Source organism: Populus alba, chromosome 1, assembly GCF_005239225.2.
Source record: "Populus alba chromosome 1, ASM523922v2, whole genome shotgun sequence".
Taxonomy (NCBI): Eukaryota; Viridiplantae; Streptophyta; class Magnoliopsida; order Malpighiales; family Salicaceae; genus Populus; species Populus alba.
The window spans coordinates 52,141,805-52,157,425 of NC_133284.1; the positions used below are offsets into that span (position 1 = coordinate 52,141,805).

General features: G+C 34.6%; 2 protein-coding genes across 3 annotated transcripts; one reads left to right on the forward strand and one right to left on the reverse strand.

The window, feature by feature from the left end:
- Positions 1–2,629: 2,629 nt before the first annotated feature.
- LOC118049011 (AT-rich interactive domain-containing protein 6) lies at positions 2,630–10,055 on the forward strand. Its single transcript, XM_035058867.2, has 13 exons — positions 2,630–2,915; positions 3,308–4,028; positions 4,128–4,167; positions 4,590–4,642; positions 5,519–5,564; positions 7,170–7,301; positions 8,228–8,335; positions 8,434–8,485; positions 8,578–8,647; positions 8,757–8,823; positions 8,912–8,962; positions 9,507–9,599; positions 9,688–10,055. Exons 2-13 carry the CDS (start codon positions 3,310–3,312, stop codon positions 9,787–9,789), a joined length of 1,533 nt encoding a protein of 510 aa, XP_034914758.1. The 5' UTR covers positions 2,630–2,915; positions 3,308–3,309; the 3' UTR covers positions 9,790–10,055.
- A 235-nt stretch (positions 10,056–10,290) lies between these two features.
- LOC118049010 (serine/threonine-protein phosphatase 7) lies at positions 10,291–14,539 on the reverse strand. Of its 2 annotated transcripts, none has more exons than XM_035058865.2 (5): positions 14,027–14,539; positions 12,053–12,547; positions 11,429–11,575; positions 10,732–10,839; positions 10,291–10,637 (listed from the first exon to the last, which is right to left on the reverse strand). In XM_035058865.2, exons 1-5 carry the CDS (start codon positions 14,537–14,539, stop codon positions 10,557–10,559), a joined length of 1,344 nt encoding a protein of 447 aa, XP_034914756.1. In that variant the 3' UTR covers positions 10,291–10,556. The 2 variants fall into 2 exon arrangements, with proteins under 2 accessions (XP_034914756.1, XP_034914757.1); XM_035058866.2 differs by having other exon boundaries at positions 10,506–10,637; positions 10,703–10,839.
- Between the last annotated feature and the right edge of the window lie 1,082 nt (positions 14,540–15,621).

Here is a 15,621-nt window from a genome sequence, read left to right on the forward strand (position 1 = left end):
TTGGAAAATTTTTAGGATTTGGCCGTATGCATGCAATTTTATTCTTTTTTATTTTTGAAAGGGAAATTAATTTAAAAGTTTTTAACATTTTTTTTTAAAATATTTTGAATCTTTTTTGACATATTTAGGAGAAAAACCAGGTATTTTAATACTGGATTTTATATTTTTACAAGTAGAAAAATATTTCAGAAAATCACAATTTTTTGAGAAAATTTGGATTTTTTTATTTTTCATAAATTATATTATAATATATATTATTATAAATAAATATATATTAAATATACTTGGGCTGGATTGTCCCTGCTGACTAAGCTGAGCTTAGGAATGTTGTCTTGGGCCAATCTCAGCCCAACAGATCCTTTTATTTTGTGGGCTGGGCCTGACCAAAATGGTTCAGCTAGGCCTACATGGTTCTTGGCCTGACCCAGCAATCATGCTAATTAATTATGTTGCATGCAGAATGAAGTGTTCTGCATGTAACAACTTGGTTGCAGCAATGGAGGGGCGGCACTACCTGACGCTAGAGTGCCTAACTAGAGGCCTGGCTGGTTTTGATGGAGAGGGGCTGACATGAGGATGGTGGTTGAGATTATGGAAAAAATAGTGGCCGGTGCTGGTGGAGAAAGAAGAAGAATTTTGCAGAAGTGAGAGAAAGGGAGGAGCCGCGGCTGTTCCAAGCGTGGTGAAGGCCGGCTGGCGATCGCACTAACGACGTGTGGCGGACAGGCTAGTGGTGGCTTTAGTTAGTGGTTGGGACAATGGAGAGAGAGAGAAAAAACAGAGGGAGGTGTCGGCTGGGAAGAAAAATTGGTGGGGAAGGCTAGTTTTTCACCAATTTTGGACTCGATTTTCTTCTTGCTAAGGCCATGAAATCCACCTTTATTTATAGGGGTTGGAAGAGGGTAATCTTGTCTTCACAGAAAAAAACTTTCAGCCCTTGATTCGATTGGTAAGGATCGTAACCATTCGTTCAAAGTAGGCACCATGAACTATCAAATCTAACAGTTTAAGGCTGCCTGAGGTGTCTACTTTAGGTCGGCGTTGCGGCCATCTTGTTAATAATATGTTTGAGCGGACCATACTCGGGGATAAAGGGATGCCAGATGACTATTTTGGTTCATGTCAACACTTTTGATGGACATATGAGGCATTAAATGCACCTGCAAATTAGTCACCCAAACAACTTTTTCAGCAAAATCATGAAGAAGATAATGAACAGTACTAGAGTTCTGTTTTTTTACCAAAGTTCTTGAAATTTCAATCTTCTCAATTAAGCCTAAATTAGGCTTTTAAACTTAATTTTCACCAATTAAGCCCCAAATAAAATTAATTTGATTCATTTAAAGTATAATTAAGTTATTGCACTTAATTAAATCCTTCAATTGGATCTAAATTAATTCTTAAACATAAGTAAAATTCAATTTGGCCCATGATTAAATCAAATTGGCCTATTAAAAATTTAATTATGTCCTTGAACTTGATTTTTATGCAAATTCGTCACATAATCATTTTATTTGACCTTGAATTTGCAATTTTTCCCCATGTTTGGGCATAATAGGGTACAAGTAGACCTTGAACTTTTTCCAAAATTGCAGTTTGGTTTTTATGTATTTTTTTTTGGAATCCTTCCATGCCTGCTTTATTCATGTAATCAACCTTTATTTTATTATTTTTATTTTTATTTTGAAAAAAAATGAATTTTGGAGAAGAACCCACAATTGGGTTATGACATTTAGTATCATTAGAAAGATTTCAACGATATGATTTTAACTAAGTCCTGAAAGATCATAAAAAATGGTCCTAATTTGCTAGGGGTTTTATTATGAATTAATTTAGGGTTGATCATGACCTTATTTAGTAGTCTAACAAGGTATAGTTAAAATCATCTCGTCGAGATCGTTTTTACAATACCTAGTATGTCAAAAACAGATCCCTGATGTCTCCATAGTTATCCATTTTTTCTTTTTATTTTTCCTTTAATTTTCTCTTTCATGCTACATCATCTTGTCTCCTTAGCTACTAAATCTTAAAACCTTATCTTTTAGCCATTAGATTTCAATAAAATTTTGAGTTGATTTTGACAAGGTTAATTATTTTGAAAAACATCTTAATACAACTTCTATTCTCATCAACAATTGTGTATATAATTGATATTACAAAATGTGATTGTGTTCAACCGCAATTCCAATAGCAATTTTGTATAGAATTTATACTGGGAAAATTGTTTTATTTTCCAAATACTTTTTAAATCTACATTATTCTCCTAAATTTTTTACCAAACTATGCCATTTTTTTTTATAAAAAAATCTCATATTTAAAAAGTGTTTGTTATTGATGTAACCTTATCTTCTTGTTTTATTTTTTTGTTTGATTAACGTGAATGTCCTGAGTTAATTTGCGCGCACCTCAATTAATTTCAGTATTTAAAGTTAATGATCATGTAAGCTTTTAATAGTCCTGAAAAGACTCGAACTCATGATTATTAAAATGAAAACCTGAGCTTTTAGAGTTACTCCTGTATCTTTTTTAAATAGCTTTATATTGATATTTAAAAAAAAAAAAAAAATGAACCGTTACACAATTACAAAAACTACCTTAGAAGGAATCTTAAAAAACAAAAGGAGACGTGTGGTATCTTTTTTTAAGGAACTCATGTTGTTCTGTTCTGTCAAAAGAAACAAACAAAACCGCGAGAGAGAGAGGGAGAGATTTTTTTTTTTCACAAATACCTTGCCAAAAGCACACAAATGTTTTCAGTATCAGCTGATAAGGCTAAATAGAGCATTCAAGATTGAGGGTTTCTTTGTTATGTTTGTTTCTTTGCTGCATAGGACTACAAGAATCACTAGACAGCAAATTTCACCTCCTCCTCCTCCTGGTTTTGTTGCTCAGCCATTCCTTCCTTTGCATTACTGGTAAGTTTCTATCTTTTTTCATGTTTTTTCCTTTGCGTTGTTAAAGTTTAAATTTTTTTTAAGTTATGGTTAAATGGGGGCTGAAAATAAAATTAGGGTTAGCAACCACCCTTACCTGTAGATGTAACGATTTAAAATTTTGTTTATGAGTGTGTGTGGTTTTTGCATGTGGGTTGTTAAGAGGGGAACCAAGGGAAAAAGATAAAATTAGGGTTTGAAATTTGGAAGAATGGAGAAAATGTAGGTAAGGGTGTTTGAAATTTGTGATTTTGAGTTATAAAGCACCACTTACTCTTTTCATTGTGAATTTGAACTTGTTGGCTCTTTTAAAAGGTGGGGTCTTTTTGTTAGGATTTTATTTGGGAACGGGAGTCTTATGGTTTTTTTTTTAGGTATGCTGTATGTGTTGTGTGTAGAATCAGAGATGAGTAATAACAAGGACAATGAGGTTGGATCAGCTCGGGAAGTGCCTGGTACTTTAGAGACAGAGCAGCTGGTTGATGCACTAGAAGCCCCCGTGGAACAAGCTGACGCTGTTGATATCCCTTTGGAGTTGAATTCCTGTCCACAGCAACCGCACCAGGATTCTGCTCTGCCAACTCCATTAGATGATAAAAGAAGCTTAGTCATGCCTAAAGTTGAATCTGTGAAAGATGTCAAAGCCAATGGAACATATAATTTGGAACCTGAAACTTGTGCTGGTGATGGCATTGCTGTTTCAAGTAGTCATGTTGAAACTGCTAAACCCACTGTAGATGCTGAAATAAAACCCTCTGACATACAGGGTGCAACTGGTCATGATACTTGGGCAGTTGTTAAGAGGAGTAACGAACCAGCTGTGCCTCAGGCTGGATCTTCAGATGATGAGGCTAAAGGTGATAACAAGAGAGGATCAGATGATGCAAAGAACAATATAGATACGCCTAGTCCCAAAAGTAATGGAAACTCTACACCTAGGCGTACATTTCTTTTGGATGAAAATAGTGGTGGTAGTGAATCAGGTACGGAAGAGGAGCAAAATGATTTTCTAAGTGAGCTTCATAGTTTCTTTAGCGAGAAGAGCATGGAGTTCAAACCTCCTAAGTTCTACGGAGATCTCCTGAACTGTCTTAAGTAAGTTTTTAATGACTAACACTACCAAATTTCATGCTGTTCATTTGAGAATAATTTTTTCAGAGATGCATTTTCTAATATGTACCTTATGGTAATAAGGCTGTGGAGATCTGTGATGAGATTGGGTGGTTATGACAAGGTACACATTGTCTTATCCATGATTCAAAACCATTTCCATTTTTGTGTGCATCTTAAATTAACTTCTTTGTTAGTTATTAGTTGCACTTGGTTTTTGTTGGTGAACTTAATAAACTCAGTTATAGTAGGGCTAGGGCTAAGCATAATAACCCACGCAGCCATGAAAACACGTTTCCGTGCTTTTGTGTACACATAACTTTGGAAGTTAATTTTATGGAAGCGGAGTCATGCTTTGATGTTTACATAGACAGGAAATTTTAAAAATTGTTGCTAGCTACCGGGTGAATCTTACTTATAAGCAAGTGGTGTTTCTCATTCTTATGTTTATCAGAATATTCTTAAAAGAGATTTTGATAGGTTTTTTCATGAGATTTTAGCTGAACTCTATCGTTATAATGTATCTGGCTTCTTTCTGATTGGCAGGTGACCTCATGTAAGCTGTGGAGGCAAGTAGGAGAATCCTTTAATCCCCCAAAGTAAGGACCAATATATATTGCCATATGTAAATATAATAGTTCAAGCTAGTTATCTATTGTTGCAAGATCAAGCATTTTTCATGTGTTTAAATTCCAGAGTATCTTGCTTTTATTTTCTAGCAGCTTTCTTAAACTAGCAAGTGGAGAAAAGTCATGAAAATGTGGATTTGAAAAGGTATGGCACATGTGCACTGTCATCAGTGATAGTGAGGAACCTATCCAATTCCATGAAACAGTTACTCGGATTTGAAGATCTAACAATAATAGATCCTGTTAGCTAAGTGCAAACATTAAAATAACTATTAAAGAATACTTAGTGCTTTCCAACCGACATATTATCTTTATTGTGAGTTGTAAGAAAAAAGTTAATGGGTGCATCTAAATATAAGATTAGAAGATTAAAATCATTGTTTGCGCACTTGTTTTGTTAACTTAAGCCAATTTAAGTTTGTTTTAATTAGTAAGCAATCGGATAATACTATAATTAAGAACAAAGTACGTCTGAGGCCAAAATGATGTGAGGGATAATCTAGGACATATGAGCAAGAATTTCAGGGAATAGATAAATGATGGCGGGAGAAAAACCAGATGAATTATTTGTATAAACAAATGCCTTGTTGTATCTTAGGTGCAAAACACTTCACATGAAAAGGTATTAGCTATATTGACATGTTGCAGAAAGTCAGGAATTCTGGAAACTCAGATTGATTTTCATGATGTTGCTTTATATGACCTCAGTAAGACTTGCGATTTAACCATGTATCAAATGACATCCCCGCATGCTTATCATGTTCCCTTTGTTTCCAGAACAAGTGTTCTTTATATTGTTTGTCTATATTTTAATACTTCCCATCCTTTTTTCTGCTGCTTTTGCAGGACATGCACTACAATTTCGTGGACATTTCGAGGGTTTTATGAGAAGGTGATTATATGGTGATAAAATGTACATATATCACTGAACCTTGTCATTCTTTGTGCATTCTATTTCGTTAATTGCTGCTTGGTACATAGTTTGAATTTTCCATAGATCTGCATTTGTGTATAGATATAACTATATATACATGTTTATGTTTTTGGTATATGATCATGGAGAACGGTGCAAAAGGGTCCATATAACTAACCCCAACTAGTTTGGGTTGAGGTTTGGTTGGTGGTATTGTATACGTGTTTGTAGTTTATTATATCAGCCAGGCATTAAGTTCCTATTCATTGAGTTGGTGTTTTTGAGTCTGTTTTCTTACTGTGATAATGCTACTGTGATGAGATATTATACAATATACTAAAAGAACTGGATTTTCTTATGGTGCTTCACTATTTTTCTTACAGTGCTTCACTGTCCATGTCCATATGGACAGTGAAGCACCTCTTCTTCTTCTTTTTTTTCCTTTTTTGCCCTTTTTTTAAAAACAAGTTTGTCCTCAACTTTTCTTTCCTTTTTATTTAATCATTTTGTGGTCTAATCCTGTGAGAGAAAGTTTTCAATTATAGTAGAAAGACAAAATTTAAACTAAGAGGACCACAATGTAAAACATAGAGAAAATCCATAGTCAATCTCAAAGTTTTTACAATTTTTAATTTGGTCCAAAAGTTTATTTTATTAATTTTTTAGTCTTAAGGTTTTGAGAGAGGAGATAAACTCATCGAAAAAAAGGTGAAAGGTTGTCGATTGACCACAATTTGGCCACAAAAAATCAACTTTTATGTCAATGGATTCTATTCGATGAGAGGAATTCAACGAAGGTGGTTTTTCCTTATAAACATGGTGGGAAAAGTACATCAAAGACAATTTTGGAGTGTTTCGGAGTTGATAACTGGTTATGGAGGAATTTATGGTGCTTTTGAGGTGTTTTTAGATGAAAATGGGTGAAAAAATTCCAGACGTCCGAGTCATGCCTAGCCTGTTTTTGTTTTTTTTCTTTAATTTAAATTTATTTTTTTTAAAATTAATTATTAAAATATTATAAATATATGAAATTATTAAATTAATTAAGAATACATTAAAGATATTATTTTATTAAAAATCATTCAATTTTTACTTTGTTTTTGAACAAGAGCATAGCAATCTTTCTATAATATTAGCTATTTGTTTTATAGCCCATCATTATTTTTTAATATAAAAATTACCCGGTTGCTTTTGTTAGGCCGGGGATCTTAATAATCTGGTTTGAATATAGCCTGATGGTTAATTTAAGCTTGTCTTGATGATTGAGAAAGTAGAGGCAATGTGTTTTCTTTTTTAAATAGTAAAGAATAAGGCCATGTCATTATTGTGGTGCATAAGTACCTAGAATGCGAATGCACTGCTGGAATCAAGTCACGTGGGGTTGACAAGTTTCACAAGTAGATCAACTTACCTGCTATACAACTTGAACATCTATCAAAAGCCTGAAGTTATCTCTGTTTTCGCCGATTTGTTGGTTATCCTCCTTTGGCTACAACTTTTTGCTGTTATTTGGTGTTTTGTTGGCTTGTGTAATGAATTTTCTGTTTAAATTATGCGTATATAATGGTGCATGTGCTTCATCAGGTACTACTTGATTATGAAAGACACATAACAAATGCTGGTGAGCCTGACATCCCCGTTGCTTCCAAGTCTGAGCCCAAGCAGCTGAAGCCACCCAAGCTGTCCAGGTCAGAGCCTGTGCATGTCGACAATCAGGTAAATATCAAAACTTCCCATTCAATAGATATCCTAATTTTGTGATACCTCTTGTTTACTTTTGGTGATGTTATTTTGTTACTACCTTGTTAAACTGATTATAGATCAAGGTGAGTGGAGAAACATTTGTGGTGTTTTATTTGATAACTTGAGATTTTTTTTAAACCCGAGGCATCCTCTTAAGAAAAAGATCAGCCTTCTGAATTGAATTATGTTGAAGTAATGTGAACTAAATTTTACTGGTGGCTGATCATTCTGAGAGTTCAGTGGTTTTCAGAATATTTTTCAAGGGGCCATTAAATACAAAGTTAAAATATTAGTGGAATCAGATATAGTACATAATCTATATCTGGCTCTATAATTTGTGACTTGTGAACATGAATTTCTTTTCCAGGCTGACATGATGGCGCCTTGCATGCCATACCCTTTTATTTATTTATTTTACAAAAATGTATTAACAATAAGAAATGTTATTGATATACAGTTCTGCATTAAGTTCCTGTGAGAGTCTAATGAAGAAGGGGACTTTCCTAACATGTAACAGAAGTTTAAGAATCAGTTTCCCACTCATTTTATTTTACTCAAACTCCCAAATACTACTTCAGGGCATTGGCAAAACCTATCTATTGGGGACTCTCACAGCACTGTTATCCATTCAAGAACCCGTCTAGAACTGGGCCATCTAATTCACTCAGGAATAACTTTACGAGCGGCAGGACATACCTGGTTCCAAAGTGGGTGCAGTCAACGTGAACCTCTGCCTAACCTTCTTTGTTTTTTGAAGTTTTACCCTGATAATATACTTGAGAGCTTTCGCTCATTTAAGATGCTATTTTCTTTCTTCTTTTTCCACCAAAGGCTTTAAGCACCCTTTTTTCTTCATTGTTGTCCTCTTGCCTACATTCTCTTTGCTTGGTGATATTCAGGCTTCTGGATCGGGTAGAACTCGTAGGGATGCTGCTGCACGTGCAATGCAGGGTTGGCACTCACTTCGTTTTCTTGGTAACGGTGAAGTTAGTAGCCCTATCATTAAGGTCTGTTGAAATCATATTGAGCATTTCTCTATTTTTTTTTTTATCTAATGTGTGTTCATGTAACTGGTGTTTTACAGTGATGTATCTGTATTTTGTAGGACAAGAATACCGTACCTGTGCAAAAGCGTGAGAAGGAGCTAAAAAACATTGGTAAGAAACAGGTTTTATCAATTTCTCAATTTGTTACTTTTTAATTTGTTTGCAGCTTAAACTAGTTTCCAAATTTGGACCTTTGGGCTCAGGTTTACTGAAACGCAAGAAACCATCTTACGTGGAACATGCTGTCAAATCTCCACGCACCAAAAGTGCACGGTTAAGATTCTTGTTACCCGGTTTATTGCATTTACCCATTGGTATCAAATATTTGCTTTGCTTCGAAACAATACTGGCATTGATTTGAATGGCTTGATTTTTTTACTAGATTGGATGTGGAGGTGACTGATATTGGAGCCCCAGCTGATTGGGTGAAGATCAATGTACAGAAAACAGTAAGTTCTTGCATGTTTTTTTTTCCCCCTTAGAAGGCAATGCAGAAATCTGTACTACTACTAACTTCGAATGAACAATTGTCTACAGAAAGATAGTTTCGACGTGTATGCTTTAGTTCCAGGTCTCCTCCGTGAAGAAGTGAGTACTTAAATTCTTGTTTCCCTGTCTTCTTTTTTACTTCACTCGTACACTTTTTTACTCATTTTATCATAGAAAACAATCTGATGTCATTTAGCAGTGTATTTAGAAAATTCTTGCCTGACTAGAAAGCCCCCCCTTAACTTGCCTGGTTTGATGTTATTATTTAAGCAGAAGCTGAGGGTGCCAAGGCCATTTCTATATGCTTGGTGAACTGCTTTACATTATTTATAGATTGTGGGTTCCTAGTTTCATGTACTGCCTGCCTTAATGAGACACCCTTAAGTTGCCCCTGAATTGATGAAGATTCCAACTTCTCAATATACTCGAATTCAGAGATATAAGAATGTGTCTGCAAGATTGGATGTTAATGGATAATTTTTGTGATGACTTCATGAAATTGAAATTGGTTTCGATTCAACTCATTGCTTTCTAGTCAATATATCACTCTTTCATTCAAACTGTAAACACCAACATCTATGCTGATGATATCATGTTGAGACATCAGCAAATGTGTTATGAACTTGTTATTCTGCAAAATCAGGTTCGGGTTCAATCAGATCCAGCAGGGCGCTTGGTTATCAGTGGTGAACCTGAGCATGAGGATAATCCTTGGGGTGTTGCACCATTCAAAAAGGTACGCATGCCTTTCCTTTTTGTAATGCCTGTTATTTTCCATGCTAGGGTAGTGTATATGAAGTCACTAAGATTAGCATTGTTTTCAGGTTGTCAACTTACCCTCGAGGATTGATCCACATCAGACAACAGCTGTGGTCACCTTGCATGGACAATTGTACGTCCGTGTCCCATTTGAGGAGTCAGACTAATCAGTTGAAAAACGTCCATGCCTCTTAAAGACAAGCGAATTGCCATTAGGGCAATGAAGCTAATTGTTGGAGCTGGATGAATTTCAGACATGGTTGTAATTGCCTTGTGTTAGATTAGTACTTAACCGTGTTGATACTATCTAGGTAGGAGGCTTTTTTGTTATCCATGGGACGCGTTATATGTTTTTGCTTGTGAGCTTTTTTCTACACCGAACTTGAATATTTTCATAATGTTCTTGATTTATGGTTTTTTCATTTTATTTCAAGCTCATGGTTTCCCCTGAAAAAAGTCAGCCCAAAAAATGGGCATTTTAGGGCTGCACCAGCAGATGGCTCCTTAGTTGCTTCGATGTTGTGTTGCTGATGCTTGAAAGAAATATGGTATGGTAAAGTATGTGTGATTCCCCGTCATCAGCCCCAGAGATACCAAGCTGCACCTGAATCGCAAAATTTGCCATTTCGCTAGGGAATGTGTGCATCAGAGAGGACAAAAACAAGAAATGGACTAAAATAATTATGCAACAAAAAACCACTAACCAATCTGTTTGAGGTTACATATAATTTTTTACAGGTGTAAAGGTCACCAACAGGAGATTCCTCTGTAGCAATAAATAATATTTTTTTTTTAATAATGAAGTAATAAATAATAGAGACGGCAAAATCATGGAGAAAAAATACTTGTAGCTCCAAAGGATCAGATTTCCTACATTGAAAAAAAAAAAAAAAAAAACATTGAGTTGAGGCCACCATTGAGGGGGTGAAGACCTTTAAGTTGAGGTCACCATTGCTGCCAAGTCTAATTCTTCATCAGAGTCGATTACATCTTTGTAATCATAATAAGCATTCACCTGCAATGGAGAACGTAATTAGGAGTGTGTTTGTGCAATTGGTAGCTAATCGAAGACTATCTTACCATTCTGCTAATTTAGGTGAAATTCATACCGCTGGTCTTGGAGTAATTGCTTCAAAACTATGGAACTCGGGATCATCAAAACAAGGGGGTTTTAGGACAATATATGCTCCTTTATTCTTGTATCTATCCTCGGTTGCCTTCAAAACAAAATGAGAAGCAAAGTGATGTTAGATTTTGCTTGGTAAATTAAATGATATCCATTAGTTTCATCTGGCTACACGATTCCTTGAGTGATTCAACCTATGCAGTAACGTTTAGGAACTTCATTCAAGTCTTCCGCACGTCATTGACATCCAACAAAGTTAAAAAGAGACGGAGGGACTGTGTTTTACTTAAAAGAAGACTAAGCCAGATTGATTGTCTAATGTAGATAATGTCATTTCAAGAATACCTAATATGATTCACACAAATAAATAAAAAAGAGTTTAACATGTTGTCCAATATGCAGTGTTTCAAGATGTTCAAAATATCAAAACCAGACAATCAAAAAGTCAAGTTTGGAAATCACTTCTACCAACATAGCAGACACTTTCTATATGAAAGCCAATCAAAGAACATATACAAAAGCTTAACATCTCCAAACATGTTAATCATTGCAAGATTAGGATACCAATGTGGAACCCAAAATTGATGCCAAAGGACGCAAAACTGTCTTTCCAGTATAAGAGTTGAGATGTGTGAAATTTGAAAAGAGACCAGTATAGGAAAGAAGGATTAAAACAAAACCTGAAATTGCGGGTAGTCTGGAGCACTAAAGAGAGTGATAAGCTTTCCTGACGGTACAACATGATCTATGGTGTAGCCTTCATCCATTCCTCCAAGACCGGGCCTCTTTTCCCTTGCATCGGGCCCTTCATGTGATCTGATGATTAGCTAAGGCAACAAAATGAAACATTAACTACAATGTCAATTCTTGAATAGTAAAACATCACCTTATTCATAGCATGAATAGCTGAAATAGTGAAACATGACACCGATAAAGAATGCAAGTCAAAACAAAGCATCTTTCTATTGTTCGTGTATGCAGAAAATAGGCCAATTCTTCTAAAGTTTGTGATCACAAATTGCCAAAAGCACCCCAAAGTAACCACCAATAATTTTCCTTTTCAACATAATGTCAAATTGGACCAGTATAATAATTGATACATGTAGGGAAAAGGAAAACTCACATATGAATAGAAAGTTTCTTCTAATTTTGATTTGGGGATAGGTCATTTATTTTAAAAAGCTATGATTGAAAAATTAAAAATTGAGCATTTGAATAGGTAGTAAAATTTCTCAACAACATGCCAATAAAGAGAATTAAAAATGCAATGAAGAAAATTAAATGAGAATTTAAATTTGCACGACCTTCAGCTGGAACTTCTTTAAAAAGTCTTCAGTACAATCAGGTCCCCATAACAAACCAATGCCTCTCTCTGTATTTGGTGAAAGTCCAGATTTCATTGTTGGATCTGACCATAACACATCTCCAGGAATTAAGTTCTGACCTTCCCATGGAGGGTCAAGAACCGATCTTCGTGCTTTGGATAACTCCTCCAAAGAACCAAGACATAATGGTTTGGTTTCAGAATTTAAAATTATCCTCCGATTTTTCTTTCCTTTTGATCTCTTTGATGGGGTGATGGACACACTGCGGAAAAGACCTCCATGAGCAGTATATACACGCCCAGCTATAACAGAGGCCAAGGGAAGGCCTTCAAAGCATCCCAAACACTTCCGATAGACATGCTTACCTTTATCACCATACTTCGCCAAAACTTCTTTCTCAAAACCATACACAGATGTACAATACTTGGATTCATGGTTGCCGCGAAGGAGAAATACTCTTTGTGGCAAAAATACCTAAGCAAGATACCAATTCATAAACATTACTCAATTAACAAAAAAAAAAAAAAAAGATTGAGTTTAAAGTAAAAAGTTGTAATTTAGATCCTCAAGAAAGAAACGGGGCGAGATAAACATTCGTGCATGGAACTTGGACATTTAGCAAACAAAGAAATGGCTATTTAAATGAAGCAAGCACCACCAGCCCACAACATCTCTAGTAACTTAGCAATATGAAGTTGATACACAAATTGTAATTTTTTTCTGCAGATGTTCAATATAAGATCTAAAAATTAATATATACATTATTCAATATAGCAAGATCAATACTTTCTCTATGTGTGTGTGAGTACAACATAGAGAAAGACTATACAATGACAAACAAATCAATACAGCAAAATCTGCTGTGTACTAACAATTCTTTTTTATCAAAAGAAAATTTATCATCCAATATCAACCTTAAATTGTCTTAAGATTGCACAAATAGTCCAGAAATATTAGAAACTTAATGTTATAACTAGGACTAGGTCATATACTGTGGCTTACAGCTTAATAAGAAGTGGGCATGTGGCACCACTAACAAGAAAGGAAAGAGGCCATTTAGTTTAAATCTAAATACTTAGTTAAAATAAGCCTAAAATAGTAGGGAAAAAAGGAATCTTTTAAAGAGGGATTTTTCTCACCTAGTCACTCCCACACACACTCACCAATGACATTTTCTCTATCCCTCACTGAACCACTCCTCTTCTCTTCACTCATGGAACCTGTCAATTGATCCCTCCCTCCATCATCTCCTCCAAGGCGTATCTGGTTGAAGCCTGGACCAGTTGCGATAAGAAAAACCCATTTGATGGTCTTATGCAGTGGTTCTGTTTGTCAACCTTTGCTTGAGCTGCAATATTCATATCTGCATGAGGCTTCTAAGGAAGTAGTTCTAAGCTCTTCCCAAGATCCATTCAAGATCACTTGCTATCCTTCATGATCCAATTTAAGGTACTTACTTTGCTATGTCACAACAGTTACTTGATGGTAACATTACTATGCATAATTGCCGAACAATTGTGATTCCCAACATTAACGTGTTTTATGTGATATAAAGAAGATATTCTCCTAATATACCTAGAGTCTCTGCTGGGCTATATTTACTTGATACAAACTCATGATATTCATAGTAAACAATGGATATGAAGAGAACCACACAAACACTGTTCGAAAGAGCTTATAAACTAAACTGCCACATTTCTCCGAATTCGAATACCTTCAAGCTCCCTTTAGCTTCCCATTATCAATTATTATTACATTTTTCTAGCCATATAGTGCCATAACTAAATTAAGCATCAGAACAGTCACATTTCTCTAAATTCAAAAACCTTCAAGCACTCTATTGCGTCAAATTCATGAAAAGAAACTACTACGAGAAAGAAAAAAAATTCCATTAATTTGTGTGTGTGTTAATTCTTGAATTGCAATGAACAGTAGTGTTTTAAAGAAAATAACCTTCCAAGCTAACAAGAGCAAGAAAGTCTCAAGGCCCCAGGCTCCTCGATCAACATAATCTCCATTAAACACAAAAAAACGATCTTCACAAGGAAATCCAGCATCTTGCAACAAAAACATAACATCATGAAGTTGCCCATGGACATCTCCTACAACAACCACTCTAGAATTTTCATTACAGTCATCAATTCTAACACAATTAGGCTCTTTGTGCAGAATTTTCGAGGCGGTGAGGACTAAAGCGTCAAAGACGGAAACAGGGAGGACTGAAGGGAGTTCAGATGGAGGGAGGTTTTTGGAAGACCAATCAAAGGCGGAAATGAGGTTTTGGATCCAGTCGAGGGTGACGGAAGAATTAGAAGGCCATGGGAGAGGGATCTGAATAGGTGGTGGTGATGGACCTTCTGGGGTGGACGTGGTTGTTGTGGTGGAGGAGGTGGTGGTGGCTTCTTCTGGTGAATTGGTGGCGGGTTCGTGATCTGACGGAGAGTCAGATGGCAATGAATCTGACATGGTCTTTTTTTTGGCTTTCGAAACTATACCCAGTGTATAAAAATTAAGGATGTCTGTCTGTAGATTTGCTAGGGCTCTGTTCAATCAATTTTTTTTTTTTTTTACTTTTTTTACATTTGTTGTAATTATTTCAGACTTTTGTTTTCATAAAATATATTTTTAAATCAATTTTTATATTAATTAAAATTAAAATCTCTTTTAAATAACTATAAAAAAATATTTTTATATTAATTTGATATATTTATTAGATTTCAAGATTTAACCTCACTAAATTATATTAATATGTGTATTTATGTCACGTTGTATCCATAACCTTTTTATGCTAATGTTTGGTGTATTTATGTTTTGAAAGGATTACAAATCTGAAAAATAATATTTATAATTTTAAATTACTAGAAAGCATTCAAAATACATTAAAATCATTAAAAAATATATTAAAAAGCATTAATTTAATATTTTTCAAGCTAAACACGCTATTAAAACATATAAAAACATGATTTGAAACAAAAGCTTAATGATATAGTACATCAAACTTGAAATCTCATGAAACTGAACCTAATGTTTTGCAATTTAGTATATTTTTAACAAAAGGCCACCAATATATAAATAAGCATATGTTGCTTACCTTTTCTACCTGTTTGAAATCCACTTTATCCTGGGCTTGAATGAGCTAAGCTTGCATCCAAACAATAAAAAATATTAAAATGATTATTTTTAATTTGGTTTGATTTTTATTTAAAAAAATAACTAAATTAAATTAAAAAAAAAACTAAAACTGGTTCAAACCGATTGGTTTCAATTTGATATGGTTTGTTTTTAGGACAAAAACTGTTCAACTATTTGACTCTGTTTTTTTAATTTGAATCGGTTTTTTCAACTTGGCTTGGTTTTTTTCAGGTTTGGCTCGGTTTTTTTTTTTGTTTTGTTCAGTTTAGTTTGGTTTTTTCGGTTTCGGGCTTATAAAACTGAAATCAAACCAAATTAATTTTTTTAAAAAAAAAATTTAATCGTTTTAATCAGGTTTTTTCATAGTTCGGTTTTTTAATTTTTTTTATTTTGTCGGTTTTTCAGTTTTTTACTCA

Coding starts and splice junctions, on each gene's coding strand:
- LOC118049011 (XM_035058867.2), top strand. CDS start 3,310: ATGCTGTATGTGTTGTGTGTAGAATCAGAGATGAGTAATAACAAGGAC. Junction 5,565..7,169: donor TTCGAGGGTTTTATGAGAAG/GTGATTATATGG, acceptor GTGCTTCATCAG/GTACTACTTGATTATGAAAG. Junction 7,302..8,227: donor CTGTGCATGTCGACAATCAG/GTAAATATCAAA, acceptor GGTGATATTCAG/GCTTCTGGATCGGGTAGAAC.
- LOC118049010 (XM_035058865.2), bottom strand. CDS start 14,539: ATGTCAGATTCATTGCCATCTGACTCTCCGTCAGATCACGAACCCGCC. Junction 11,576..12,052: donor TAAAGAAGTTCCAGCTGAAG/GTCGTGCAAATT, acceptor TTGTTGCCTTAG/CTAATCATCAGATCACATGA. Junction 10,638..10,731: donor CAATTACTCCAAGACCAGCG/GTATGAATTTCA, acceptor TCTCCATTGCAG/GTGAATGCTTATTATGATTA.